Source organism: Crotalus tigris, unplaced genomic scaffold (assembly GCF_016545835.1).
Source record: "Crotalus tigris isolate CLP2741 ecotype Arizona unplaced genomic scaffold, ASM1654583v1 scf7180000017725.2566008, whole genome shotgun sequence".
NCBI lineage: Eukaryota > Metazoa > Chordata > Lepidosauria > Squamata > Viperidae > Crotalus > Crotalus tigris.
Genome location: NW_024096593.1, coordinates 314,748 through 329,324, shown reverse-complemented (window position 1 = coordinate 329,324; position 14,577 = coordinate 314,748). Strand labels below are relative to the sequence as shown.

The 14,577-nt window shown below is 37.9% G+C and overlaps 1 protein-coding gene across 3 annotated transcripts in view; it reads left to right on the top strand.

The window, feature by feature from the left end:
- Window positions 1–14,577, top strand: part of TBC1D9 (TBC1 domain family member 9) — a 68,182-nt gene continuing 53,605 nt past the window's right edge. For all 3 annotated transcript variants that reach the window (XM_039338927.1, XM_039338926.1, XM_039338925.1), the window contains exons 1-2: window positions 1–1,140; window positions 12,331–12,441. In XM_039338927.1, the coding sequence (XP_039194861.1) occupies window positions 1,014–1,140; window positions 12,331–12,441 (238 nt within the window). In that variant the 5' untranslated portion in view covers window positions 1–1,013. The remainder of the gene's footprint in view (window positions 1,141–12,330; window positions 12,442–14,577) is intronic.

Genomic DNA, 14,577 nt, shown 5'->3' with positions numbered 1-14,577 from the left:
ACCTGGCGCGTCAGCCCTCCGGAGGCGCTAGGCTCGGCCGGGCGATGGAGATCGCGGCCGAGCGGAGCGTTCCAGGGTGTTTCCCGTCGGTGCCATCCTGACTGGGCAGGGCTGGGCGATCTAAGCGATCGCGACGTTAGCAACCCAGCGGAGGAGGCTTAACCTCTTTTGGCTTTGAGTGCGCTTAAACGAGGGTAGCCGGTCGTCTCCTCAGCCGCCTTTACGACGTCCTTTGTCGGACAGTGACAGCGTCCCATTTCGGGGAGCGAGCATTTCGTAGCCGGCCCGGATAGGTTTGTCGTGCGAGTTTTTAGCCCAGTAGATGTAGGGGCGATAGGGTGTGATAATTCGAAATCCGGGGTGTAACCCGTGCGGAGACACTGCGGGGTTTGCCAGCTGTGAGCTCCGAAAGGCGCTGGCGCACTGAGAGATGGAGGAAGGACGGCCGACCTGACCCAGGCAGCTCTCTAGCCTCCGTTGGTCTACCTGACCTGGCCTCCTCCGCATAAACGGCCGGGACTAAAAGGCCTATACAAGGAAGGCGGTTTTTCCGAGTTTTCTTTGCGCAGAAGGCAATTCCGTGCCGTCACCCGCTTCCCTCTTCTGGGTTTTGGTCGGATGCGGTCCTCGTTCTGCAATCGCATCCTTCCCGGGGCTCTAATGCAATGGGCTGGATGGGAGATGGCGTTACCGCCCGGCAGGAGTGAGGCTGGGAGGGCTCAGCCGCCGCGTCGTTCGCTCTGAGGTCACCGCTCGGCTCGTTCCCGCGTCCACACCGACGTGACTCCCGAGCCTGATAACCGCTCCTACCTCTGGCCGAGGACGCGGGAGGCTCAGCGGGCATGCCGCGGCTCTTTCTTGCCTTCCTCCTGACCCACGATCCGTGGTCCCGTATTGCTGCTGTCGGCGCCCCTCCGGACTGGGCAGGGCGCTGAGGACGAACGGAGGCTGCGTTCTTGAAGAGCGTCCGCCGAAAAGAAGCTCCCCGGGCTGCCTTTGTCTTGGCCGTGAGAATGTGGGTGAACCCGGAGGAGGTGCTGCTGGCCAATGCCTTGTGGATCACGGAGCGGGCCAACCCTTACTTCATCTTGCAGAAGAGGAAGGGGCACGGAGGCGATGGAGGCAGCGGAGGGATCACTGGTAAGAGCAGCGGGCTCCCCTCAGGGAAAAGAGGCACTCAGCCTTTCTTTATCAGGAAGACAAGCCCCCTGAATTCAGGGGGACTACTCATGAGTAGACTCGTGTCGAATTGCACTCTCCATATCCTGTGTTGATCTAGCTCTTTTTTGGGGGGGGTCTTATTACTATTGATGGTGGGGGGAGGGGGTTATATATGAGGAAATTTTGGTTATCTCTGAGCTCCGGTTTTTGCTTGCAGACCTTACATTACCGAACAAGGTAACAACTAGGTAATAACTGAAGAGCAAACCCCCCCCCCCACTCACTCGCACTGATGTCATCTAGTTGAGTAATGAATTGTCTACAAGCCTAGACAGAACCAAGGACTTCACAATTCAATCCGGAGCTACATAGATTTTCTATAGATTATATAAGATTTCACCTTTTCAAGTTAAAAAGGTACCCGAGATGGGGAAACTATGGCCCCTTTATGGCTGTCTTAGGAATTCTGGGACTTGAAGTCATAAAAGGGCCATAGTTTCCCACCCCCATCTTAAATAAAACTAAAATGACTGCTGTATTTTCTTCCATTACATCTTTTGGCTATATTTATACACTTTGCTTGAGCTTTGCTGGAGTTTCTACAATCTAATGCCCTTCAGATATGTTGGTCATGAAATCCCAGAATTCCTAGCCAAAAGCCAGTTGGCAGGGATTCTGGGAATTGTCATCCCAATATTTTTAGAAGGCATTAGAATATGGAAGGTTGTAATTATGTACAGTAATTACTTGCAATATTATTTTGGGCTGACAGTTTTATTGCTAATTATTATTTCCTTTGTCATTGCACAAAAAAACATTGGGAGGGAATTTTATGACAATTCCATAAAACCGCTGGGATTATTATTAATCTTGCCTAGGAAATGTTTAAAAGCTCTGTTGATCTCTTTGAGAGGGACTTTCAAGTACTTATGCAAAGAGTTTGTTATACTTATTCTGCTTTGAAATTCTTTTATAGTTTCATCTTCCAATGTTCTCAGTGAAAATTCCTTGTCTTTTATCTTGCTGTAAATATGGTGCATCGGGTATAAAATTGACTGAGGTCACAGAATTAAAACTGCCTTGTAGAATAGACAAAAATCATTCTAAACATTAGCGTTTAAAATGGTTTAGGACATTTTCTGGTTCTGTTGCCTACACAAATAAATAAGGGACAAGCTTCTTTTTTATTTCTGTAGCTGCAGTGGGTGAGACCCACATCTACACCTGTGCTGTAAGCAACAATCCATAACTAAAGAACTCCTTTTGATTTAATAGTTTATTGCAGTGGTCATGGCTACTATATACATATAATTACTATTGAATAATTTTTGCTTCTGGCATTGGGCAGTCAGAAAGATAATAATACATTTCAATTTTCTTGTATTTATGTTCAGTCTTACATAGGTATCCATGAGATAGTAATTCATTACTAGATTTGCAATACAGACAAAGAAATACAATTGTCTACTTTTAGCACAAATAAATTATGTAAGAGTAGCAGAAGCCTAAAGGAATGTTAATAATGCTACATTACCATTTCAGGTAAGGTAGTACATTTTTTACACATAGGGATGCTTTTTTTTAAGGTATTTTAATTTGAATATCTTGGAAACCCATTGTAAGAACGTACAGTACTTACTTTACCCTTTTCATTTTAATATTACAGTTTCTTAAAAATGGCTATATTCATCCTTCTCACAGTGTGTTATTGTTATTCTGGGCAGTTACCAGAATGGAAATTTCAGTAGTAAATCATTTCTTTCTTGTTTCTAGATCTGATCTAGTTTGTATAAAAACATGAATGGTAGCAATAAAATCACATATAATATTTTTTCTTTAAATTCCTTACCCCTTCAAATCGTATCCTAAAAATGTGGGATCGTCATAAATAACTCAAGAAGCCCTTTAAGGCTACTTCAGATTCTTACTATTTATTTATTTATTTTATTTAATTTATTTATATGCCGCCCAATCCCAAAGGACTCAGGGCGGCGTACAAAATTAAAACTAGAAAAATAAACGTTCAGTTTATAGCAGTTGTCCCTGTCTTAGATACCTAGCCAAACAGATTAAAACAGTGCCATACTTGTAAATTAAAGACTAGTACTTCTGCTGACTGCAGTATCTGCAGGCATTGTTTTTTTTTTAATATTTTATTAATGTATAGAAAATAATATAGTGTTCTACAGGTGAATAATCCAGTTATTTCCAACCATTATTGTATAATATAAAAAGGCTTGGAAGACTTTGACATGGCTTCCTTTTGAAAAAAAAATCAATGATATTCTAGCAGAGCATATTGTAATTATTAAAATAAGCGTTTACTCCTTGCTAACTGTGTTTATATGTTATATGAAATTGTTGAAACAAAACTGAAGAAGAATCACTGAATCAGAGAGGTTTAATATTTGGGGGGGGAAATTCAGAATTTCAAGTGAAATATATCCTGAAAGTATAAAGTACCTAGCTGTAGCATTTTTCATATAATTTTCAACTAAAATGTTAAAGCACTTGCTTTCCATATAAAAGTTTCCAGACTTAACCTCTGATAGTTCCTAGTTAAAGGAGATCTTGGATAGTAAAAGAGGGGAAGGTATTTACTTGTTAGAGCTGCCAACAAGTAACACAGAGTAATTCCAGATAGGCCAAGATTTCAAATTTTTAATAGTACATTTGAAGATATTCAAAGTAAAAATTATATTAGCTTTATGTTTCACGGGAATAGAACTGAATTTTCAATTCATTCAGATCTTTAAAGGGTCTTTCCATCTTGTACATAGAGAATGATAAGTGCATGTTCTGATTTCATTATAGTGCAGTGGTTCTCAACCTGTGGGTCGGGACCCCATTTGGGGTCGAACGACCATTTCACGGGGGTCGCCAAACAAGGCTGTCCGCCATTTTTCCCCCCTTTTCTTTGGCCATGCCCCTGGCACCCGGTGATTTATAAGTGGTTGGGGGTCACCACAACATGGGGAACTGTATTATGGGGTTGCGGCATTAGAAAGGTTGAGAACCACTGTTATATGGATAAAGGAATAAAGGAGAATAATTGTATACATATGCAAATGTCATAAGTATGAGTCAGTTGCCAAGTATTTGAATTTTCATGGCATGACCATGGAGATGCTACAGTGGTCATAAGTGTGAAAAATGGTCATAAATCACTTTTTAGTGCTGCTATTACTTTGAACAGTCACTAAACGAACTGTTGTAAATCAAGGACTACCTGTAATTTATCTGCCCAAATCTACATTTAATTTAAACTCAGACAAAGGCCTCTATTTACAGGAGCCATTTCTTTGGAAGGAATGGTCATACATCCATCCATATATTTATGATAGCAGCTGGTTCTCATCGGTTGGGTCTATGGAGTAGTTTACTACCACCTGGGTATGTTCCAGCAGTTGACAGCCTGTGAAATTATGCCAGAAATCTTTCAAATGCATTGTGTATGTATGAAGCACTAAGTAGGACAGAACTGTTTCCTTCTGGTCTGTCTATGGAGATTCTCAGTCATCCAGGCCATGGTTGTCACAAAGGTGCTTTTTCAAAAGGCAACTGGATTTTCTTGGTTTTTTTTCCTTGAAGACCATTTCGCTTCTCATCCAAGAAGCAGTTCTGACTGAAAGGGGGCAGGGAATGGAAGGATTTATATTCCTCGCAGTCATCTGGTCATTAGCACTCTTGGAACATAATCATGTGAAGTTTTCAACACATTAAGGAAAGAAAGGTGAAAGATTTATATGATCTGAAGAAAAACCAGAATATATGCTGCAAATAAGTGAAATATCAATCACTTCTCACAGTTCTGCTGACAGGCAGTTATCTCCGCAGAAATCACACTGAACTTCGTCACATATATTTGGTTCCTCTTTCCTTGCCTTTTTGAATTGTTTATATTATATTGTCAGTTGACTCCTTGCTCTTTAGTTTACTTAACATAAAAATATATGGCTGCTCTAATCCTTCCTGTTTATGAACAACCTTTTACCCAGGGAATACACTAATTTTATTCTGAGCTCTCTAATGTGCCAAACAAATTTTGAAATGCATGCACCCTTTAGCAGAGAAACTCAAATTCTACCTTTCATAAACCATTTAATCATAAATGAAATTTAGAAAATCATAGTTACTCCATACATTACAACTGCCCTTTCAGCCTTAGGAGGCATGATATTTTCATATTTTCATTGCATGATGGTGCCATTCCAAATTATTTTGATTTTTCCAAATTCAGCAAAATTTAAAGGCAAAAAGTAGATTAGCAAATTGCTAACCAATTAAATTCTGTACACAATATTTCTGTGATTGTAAGGCAGATTATTTTATATCAGCTTGCAGATATATATCTGAAATCATCGAAGTGGAATAATTGTTGAAGACGAAATAGATATATAGTCTGGCTGAAAGCCCTAAAGCTTTATACTTTAAAAGAAGAGTAAAAGAGCTTAGAGGGCATTTTTTTGTAACTTATTTGTCTACATGTTATAAAACGTTTCTGCTTCTAAATAGCACATTTTGCAAACATTCGTTTTTGCTTCAAATAAAACCCAAACTAGCAGATTTGTCCATCCTAGACATTGTTTTCCTTCTGGCTTCCCCACTGACTTTGCTTGTCGGTTCCCCAGAACACTGCAGCCGTCCTAAATACATGCCAGCTGCCAAGTGTCCAAGTTTTAATCACGTGACTACAGGAATGCTGCAACAGTCATATGAAAAATGGTCATAACTCACTTTTTCAGTGCTGTTGCAACTTCAAACAGTCACTAAACAAATGGTTGTAAGTCAAGGAATACCTGCAATAACTTCCATATTATTTATTCATAAATAAATAATATTCATTTGGAATATTATATTCTATGTTATTTATTATTTATGAGTGCTCAGTACATTAGGAAGTTTCATGTATGATCCCATGATAGGATGTCTTAAAGTTGCCAAGGTTGAAAAACATTGAGTAAAGTTTTTCCCATCTCTATTTGTACCTGGAAATTTCTCATGACATCATAAGATTTTGTGTTCATCATTCCATACATTAGTAGTCAATAGGACTTTGGAGTGCACAGCATGATTTGACAATTTAAGATAATTCTATTTTTACTGGTTATTAAAACTATAGTAGATATTATGGGGAGGGAATAAATAATTGCTACTGTGTAATTTAGACTTTCACATTTCAGATTTCTTCTTTGTAAAAAATATGTATTAAAATACTTTTACCTTCTTTTTTATATCCTTGGATAAGCATCTTTCCTTTTATCTACAAAATTGTCTGATAGCATAAACTGATAGCTTAGTATGAAATTATATGTAATAATAATTAGCTGTATGAATCTATAGCTTAGTAATTTTTTCTTTAAATACATGGTGAATGTGTCTATGTGTCATTTGTTAGCTTCTAAAAATAAAATGTTACACACTAAAAATAAATGATGCTATTGAGCAAGAAAAACATGTTTATCGGTCATAACCTGGATTTTGTGTATACTACGGTAATTATGTGTGCAAAATAAACATTATGTGCAGTCCTTCCTTAGTAAATAAACTTGAGAAATTAAAAATTTGAGTCCAAATACGTACTAAATCTGTGCTGCTGCTGTAAAATTCAGTCTCGGACACCCATGATTTATCTGTGTGGAAGCAATCACTAGGACAGAAAGAATGCAACAAATGTAATTTCTTATTTATCTAGAAAAAGGACCTAAAGTATCCATTTTTGTCAATCCAATGAAGATAAAGCTTCCCTCCAGTTAAACCTAATACTTACTGACTTCAAATAGTAAGCAGTTGCAAACTTGCTTAGTGGGATTAGATAGCATTTCATATTTTCAGTGGAAATTAAAATGTGCTTACTTTGTTTGCCCTCTGAGCAGCATAGAAAGGGTGTTTGCGTGGAATTAAGTTGCTGCTATCTCCCCCCCCCAAAAAAACCTGCATAGAAATGGTAACAGAGGACAAACCTACAAAGATGCATGTTGAAAGAATCTGCTAATCTCTATTACACCTACTGTACACAGCAGGTAAATGGTTAGGTTGGCTCCATCCTTCTTAGTCTTTTGGAAAGCTTTAAAGACATGTCTGATCTCTCAGGCATTTGGCCAGGATATTAGATGACTGAAGAGATTATTTATGTAGATAGCCTCAGTTATAGTGTGTTCTCTTGCTTTTAGTTTTAATAGAGTGTGTGTTTCCATTTTTAATGAATTGTGAACTGCCTAGAGTCACATGAGTAGGATGAACAGCCATGTACATTATTTAAATAGATTAAAAATAATAAATTATTTAGCAATAAATAAATGGGTGGGAATAGCGTCCATTTCAACTGGTTTTTTTTTTTTACAAAAAAATCAAATAATGGACACCAATTTTGAATCACCATGCAGTTAAAATTTGGTAACAAGGTCTTAGCCAGGCTACAAATGAGGGCCTGAGGGAGCCTTCCTGATCTGGACTATATATTCTTTTCAGCCAACATCACATAGTTTGCTGGAATCTAGCATTGTTGATGCTGGAAAGGTGTTGGCAGTTGTTATGCCAATAGCTGCCCACCGATGTATTTTAAGAGGATTATGACCTTGTGATACTTAACATGGTGTTGACCTTCAAAATGATTTGCCATTTTGTTATTATTTCGTACTGAATAGAATAGTTGCCTAACGTCTAAAATGATTTATCGTTTTCAAGAAGTAACTGAGACCAATCTAGATATTATGTTACAGATAGTCCTTGACTTACAACCACAATTGACCCCAAAAGTTCTGTTGATAAATGGGACATTTGTTGAATGAGTTTTGCCCTATTTTACAATCTTTCCTGTCACCTTGTTAAATGAATCACTGCAGTTGTTAAATTATTACTGTAGTTCTTGACATGGTTGTTAAGTGAATCTGGCTTCCCCATTGACTTTGCTTGTCAGAAGGTCACAAAAAGTGATCACATAATCCCAGGACACAGCAACCTTCATAACTATGAACCAGTTACCAAGCACTGAAGTTTGATCATGTGCCCATGGGGATGCTGCAATGGTCAGAAATGTAAAAATGGTCATAAGTCACTTTCTTCAGTGCTGTTATAACTTTGAAAGGTCACTAAATGAACTATTGTAAATTGAGGACTACCTGTTGTTGCATGTGTACATTTAAACCAGCATGGTTAAATGGGAATACTGGGAAAAAAGCAGGCATGGGGTCTGCTCATAAGATCCTCTAGGACAGGTTCCTTGCATCAGTTCTTCATTGTAAATAATTGCCTCTTGTGATTTCTGCTGTGAAAATGCTAGTCCTTGGGCACAAATAACTATCATATAAACAACTCCAAATCAAGAACTTGTGGATTGTATGATATTCTTTACATCTATACTAAAAGTTATCAATGCTCAAAATTTGCTGCAAGATGAATGTACTCAGTGTCTCAGTGATCAGCAAATATAGGAAAACAAAGTGATTGTTCTCTGTTGTTGATTCAGAAACATAAGGAAAGCCTCTCAGCTCTAGGAATTAAGAGTATTGGGCAAAAATCCAAGCTCTATCTTGCCTTTCCATGGAGTCCAGCCTCAATGAAATAAAGCATGTTCTTCTAAGATGGATGGCAACTTGTCAAGCGTAAGGTAAAGGATCTGAAAAATTAATTTTCCTTTTAGCCGCTGAGATCAGATTGCAGCCATATAGCTTGAAAAATACTTTTTCCACTGAAAACTGATATTTTCAGAATATTGTATAAGTGACTTAAATGCTTGGAGTTCACTCACAAACAGGATTCTAAATAAATTGATTGCGTTGCTTGTATTTCTGGAACAGCTGTTGACTTACTGCATTAACAGATGGATAGAATTATGATCATGTGAAATGTTAATACCACTTTACAATGCCTTGGTAAGGCCACACTTGGAATATTGCATCCAGTTTTGGTCACCACGATGTAAAAAAGATGTTGAGACTCTAGAAAGAGTACAGAGAAGACCAACAAAGATGATTAGGAGACTGAAGGCTAAAAAATATGAGGAATGGTTGCTAGGATTGGGTATGTCTAGTTTAATGAAGAGAAGGACAAGGGGGGACATGATAGCTGTGTTCCAATATCTCAGGGACTGCCACATAGAAGAGGGAGTCAAGCTATTCTCCAAAGCACCTGAAGGCAGGACAAGAAGCAACATATAGAAACTAACCAAAGAGAGAAGCAACCTAGAACTAAGAAAAATTTACTGAAAGTTGTAACAATTAATCAGTGGAACAACCTGCCTCCAGAAGCTGTGAATGCTGTGAATACTTATCCCATAGATTTCCAGTGGGTCTACCGAAGCTTCTTCTAAAGTTGAAATACATAGTAGGCTACATTGCAGCGTGTGAATGTCATCAATAATTGCTAGCTTGTGGGCTGGCCAGTGACCATTGCTTTGGTTAACAATTCTGTTTGTGCCCAGGAAAAATGTTCTGCTAGATTTGGCAAACTACAGAATGGCAATGTATAAAGCACATAATAGCTGACACCAGACAGCTTCTAGCTTCCTTGTCCCTTTGACTCATGCATCATAGGAATATATATAATATAATCATTTGTCTTGACCCCAAGATAGATATCTCGCATGAATCTACCCCCTAGTCTGCAGAGTAAACTAGCTCAGACACCAACTTTCTCCTTACCCAGGCTGAGATGCTTGAGAATGAATAATAAAGGGTGGAGGTTGACATCGATATTTTTCCACACTGCAACTGCAAGGAGTGGTTTTAAATGCCACAAGGGCCTCCCCTTACCTCCTCAGGCACCATCAAGTATCTTTTTCTGGTTGGGAAAGAAATGTCAGTGGGCAACAGGACTAGTTGACTTGAAGTATGGAGGTGATGTTTTAGCAGCAGCAGCACTGATTTCTCAAGAGAATGGCTTGTGGAGTCACATTAACCCAGGCTTGTCTGATTGATAGCGCCTGGTCTGTCCAGCAGCTTCAAACTAGAGTTTTCATCAGCTCAAGGTAACAGGGTGAATATGATGGGAACTATAGTTTAAAGTATGTGGATAAAATATCAGGTTGGAGGAAAGTGCAATAAAGAATCACAAACTTGAGACTACCCATTTGAAGAGAAATAACTTTCAGTAGAGGAGAGATATGCAAAGTCCATTTCTGCTCATTAAGTATAAGAAATGTGTGTGAGAGATGATGTCTGTTGCAAAGGTCAGCTTGCTGGCGAATCTTATATTTGCAATTTGGTTGATGCCCAGTGTGATTCTTTTGTAATTAGATAAAAAGATAAAGACACTGTTGAATGGAGTTTGACTGTTAATGACTTCATGGACCCATTTACATGGTTTTCTGGCAACAATATGGAAAAGGATTGTCATTGTTTCCATCCAGGATGCTAATTTCATAGTCTAGTCTAGCCTGTAGTCCTGGAATTGCTGGTAGATTCTCATCCACATCTTTCCAAATCCAACTGTGCTTAGGTATTTCAGAATAGTTTAGGTTGTATGCTACCATCTACCATGATCTAGGGAAATTTATATCAAGGGCATTCACTTTTCCAGAAAAGCTTAAAGCAAGCTTATGTAAAATTATTTAAAGAGAAATATATTTACTCATTTCCTTGAAAGATTTTTAAACAGGAGCTTCAGCTCTCATCTAATGATCCCACACCACTATTAGTTGTTATACTATTCCTCCAAAATGGCTGGTAGGAAAAATGTGGTCTCAGAAAACCACTGAGGGGACATGGTTGTTCTTCTTTGCCATAGATATGATCCTCGATTAAAATCACTATTTCTCAACAGTGGCACCAAGTGAGAAAAGGCATCAAAGTAGATACTAGCGTCAACCGTTTGTTCAGGCTAGAGCTTGTGCTTTCTGATTGTTCCTAAAAGTGCAGTAAACCTGATAAATCTGTGGCTGAATGATTAACTCATTTACATACATACATCTCTATACATGTAATCCTTGGCTTGGGACTGGGTTTCAGTTGCTAAATGATGTAGTTTTTGAGGACAGGTCATAAATCACTATTTGCAAGACTGTTGTAACTCTGATCCTTAAATGAATAGTTTTAACTCAAAGACTATCTGGTACTGCTTCATCTAGTGATGTAGGACAAGGCTCTTCCTATCTTGCTCATAGTCTGAATAGCCTAAAAAAGGGAGAGAATGATAGGGGTCAGTGATGAGTTGTTAATGAAGCAACTTTTGGACTTTTTGCAAAAAAGTAAGAGAAGTGTAATTTTGTTTTTGGGATCTAATGATTAGAATTATATAGGAGTATAGAAGTTATGTATATTAATTTTAGAATAAGAGTTGTTTGTATTTTTTACATCTGTATCAAATAAAGTTGAAGCTATTTGTTCTTTTTTCTTAACTTTTTTCCTTCATTTTTTTGTACTTTTATCTTGCTTTTTGTCTGATTCTTTTTTCTATTTTCTTTTTGTCTTGCTCATTTATTTTTTATTCATGTTTTTGAAAGTTAATAAAATTATATAAGAAAAAATTATATTCAGTATAATAGTGTAGAAAATATACAGAGCTATTCCATAAGTTATTCTTCTGGCCCACTACTGTTTATTTTAACTCACTTATTCTAATAGCCAATCTTTGAAAAGCAGCTTGAAGATAACCTGTGATCTTCTTTGCTGATAAGAAGTACCGCTAAGCCTTCAAGTTACTAATGTTCCCATGCATTGAAATGATTGTGTAAAATGGGTGCCAAAAGACAGGGCAAGACTGAAGTCTCTGCCAGTAGCAAAATAACCAATGTTAAGAAATCAGACAGATCTAGACTGATTCTGAATTAGTATGAAATTCTCAGGCAGAAATGCGCTGTGTATCTGAAGCGTCACAGGATGAATAGATGAAGATTTTCACTTGCCTTCCATTTGAAAACATCAGAAGTGTATGGCAGGTGTGCCCATTATCATATGGACTTCGTTAGATTTGTTTGTTAAGTTGTCCAGCTTTTTCAATAAAACAAGGTCCAGCCTACATTATGTCCTTTTTTCTCCAGGTTGCTCAAATTATTGGCTTAATTTTATAACTTCCAAGGCCAATAATGTAATCACTGTGCTCCAGTATTCACATTTTAAATATACCTTTGTATCTGCTATTTAATTCATTCCACAGCTAGTGTATGCTTTAATGTGGCACACACTTTTACTATACAATAGGTAATATTTGCATTGTTCTTTTTTTCCTCAGGACTTCTGGTAGGAACTCTTGATGTTATGTTAGATTCAAGTGCAAGGGTAGCACCATATCGCATTCTGTATCAAGCACCAGATTCTATGATATACTGGACTATTGCTTGTGGTAAGTATGTGAACTGTTTTCAAGGTATTGCTTTTTTGACCCAAAGACTAGTATTTGACATAACTTACACATTTACAATGTATCAGTTTTCCTGTATACTGGATACTTACTGAACACTAAGAAAATGAAATTCCATGGAGAGAAAAGTAAGGTTCTACATTTACCAAGAAAAACCAAATCCACAGGTACCATAGGTGGTATCTGGCTCAATAATAGTAACTGTGAGAGGGATCTTGGAGTCTTAATGGACAATCACTTAACTATGAGCCAGCAGTGTGCTTCAGCTACCAAAAAAGCCAGCACAGCCCTAGGCTACATTAACAAAGGGACAGACTCAAGAGCACGTGAAGTGTTAGTACCACTCTATAATGCCTTGGTACTATTCCATCCAGTTTTGGTTGCCATGATCTAAAAAAGATGTTGAGACTCTAGTAAGAGTGCAGAGAAGAGCAACAAAGATGATTAGGGAACTGGAGGGTAAAATATTTAAGAATAGTTGTAGGAATTGGCTATATCTAGTTTAAGAAGGATTAGAGGGGACATGATAGCAGTGCTCCAATATCTAAGGGGCTACCACAAAGAAAAGGGAGGAAATCCATTCTCCAAAACAACTGAAGGCAGGACAAGAAGCAAACGATGGAAACTAATCAAGGAGAGAACCAACTTAGAACTAAGGAGAAATTTTCTCACAGTGACAACAATTAATCAGTGGAATGGCTTGCCTCCACAAGTTGTAGGTGCTCCAACACTGGAAATTTTAAAGAAGAGATTGGACAATCATTTGTCTGAAATGGTATAGGTTTTCCTGATTGAGCTATAAGTTGAACCTCCAAGTTCCCTTCAAACTATGTTATCCTGTTATGTGGTTCCTTCTAGATGTTTATGCTTTGGTTTCCATAAGAGTTAGGCAACTCTCACAGTAAATGTAAATTATGTTTCACTTTCTGTTTACTTTTTTTTAAAAAATCAGTTTTCCACCAAGTTCTGCAAGTAGTTGCTAAGATTAAATGCTGACTTACATTTCTGTTTGAGGTGCTGCTATAGTTGAAGTGTTTCTCTGGGTTCTCTGTGGAGCCCTAATAATTCTGGATTCTGGCCTTTTTTTCTGTAGAGTTGAAACTCCTTGAATGAAAATATATATTTATTCTTTATAAAATATGGTACACCACATCAGCAGGAGTTCTCATGCTTATTTTGCTGAATGAGAAGTCCTTTATGATTGGCTTGCCTTGTTCTTGGACAGCAAATAGTGGACATAGTTGTGAGGTACTAGACTAGGATTAGAAAGACTGAAGTTCAGCTGTATTTTCATCTGTGGAAATTCAATAAGTGTTATTGTGGGGCTAAATGAAGGGAGACTTCTGTGAAAAGTGCCAAGCTAGAACTGAATAAAGGTGGACTGTACATTGAATATGATAAGAAGCATACTGAGCATTGAATGGAGATGGGGAATGGGTTTGGGAAGCATTGTCTGTAAATCTTAGTTTTCTGTATTGGAAGCTGAAATTCTAAAATGTCAGATTCATTTCAATGGACTGGATATGGAATTTTTGAGTGCTTCCACTCAGGATTTTGGTAAGTTCTTGTTTTAATGTTTAATTACTACTGTGAATCTATTCACACCTACCTAGGTATTGCTGATATGCTATAGGTTATAAGTAGAAGATTCCATGTTTAAGTACAATTTGGGAGAAGTTTATTGCATGCAGACGGGGCATTCAGTGGTTCTGTCCTTTACCCAGATTTCAGTTTATATATATATTCCTCAGATAATTTATGTTGTGGCAAGAAATTTATGACTTACTAAACTATAGGTATTTCTCATTTTAAAAAAATGCAGGTCTGAAGGTAGAATTATTTTGAATCTTTGAGTGTGCAAATATATAGAAATTAGAGAAAGACTAACTCAGATTTCAGAACAACCACCAGCATTTAACAATATATTTTCGTACATTAATTTCAAGCATAGTCCAATGCACTTAGCAGATAAGAGGTTCTGCTGCCCTGGTTCAATTATGCGGGCTTTTCAGAGTGATGCATGGTCCAAGAAATGCAAGGCCTCCCTGGAAGGGAGACAGAATGATGTCATTCCTCATCAGCAGACCAGGATCAGATATAAGCTATTGCTTGCAGTTC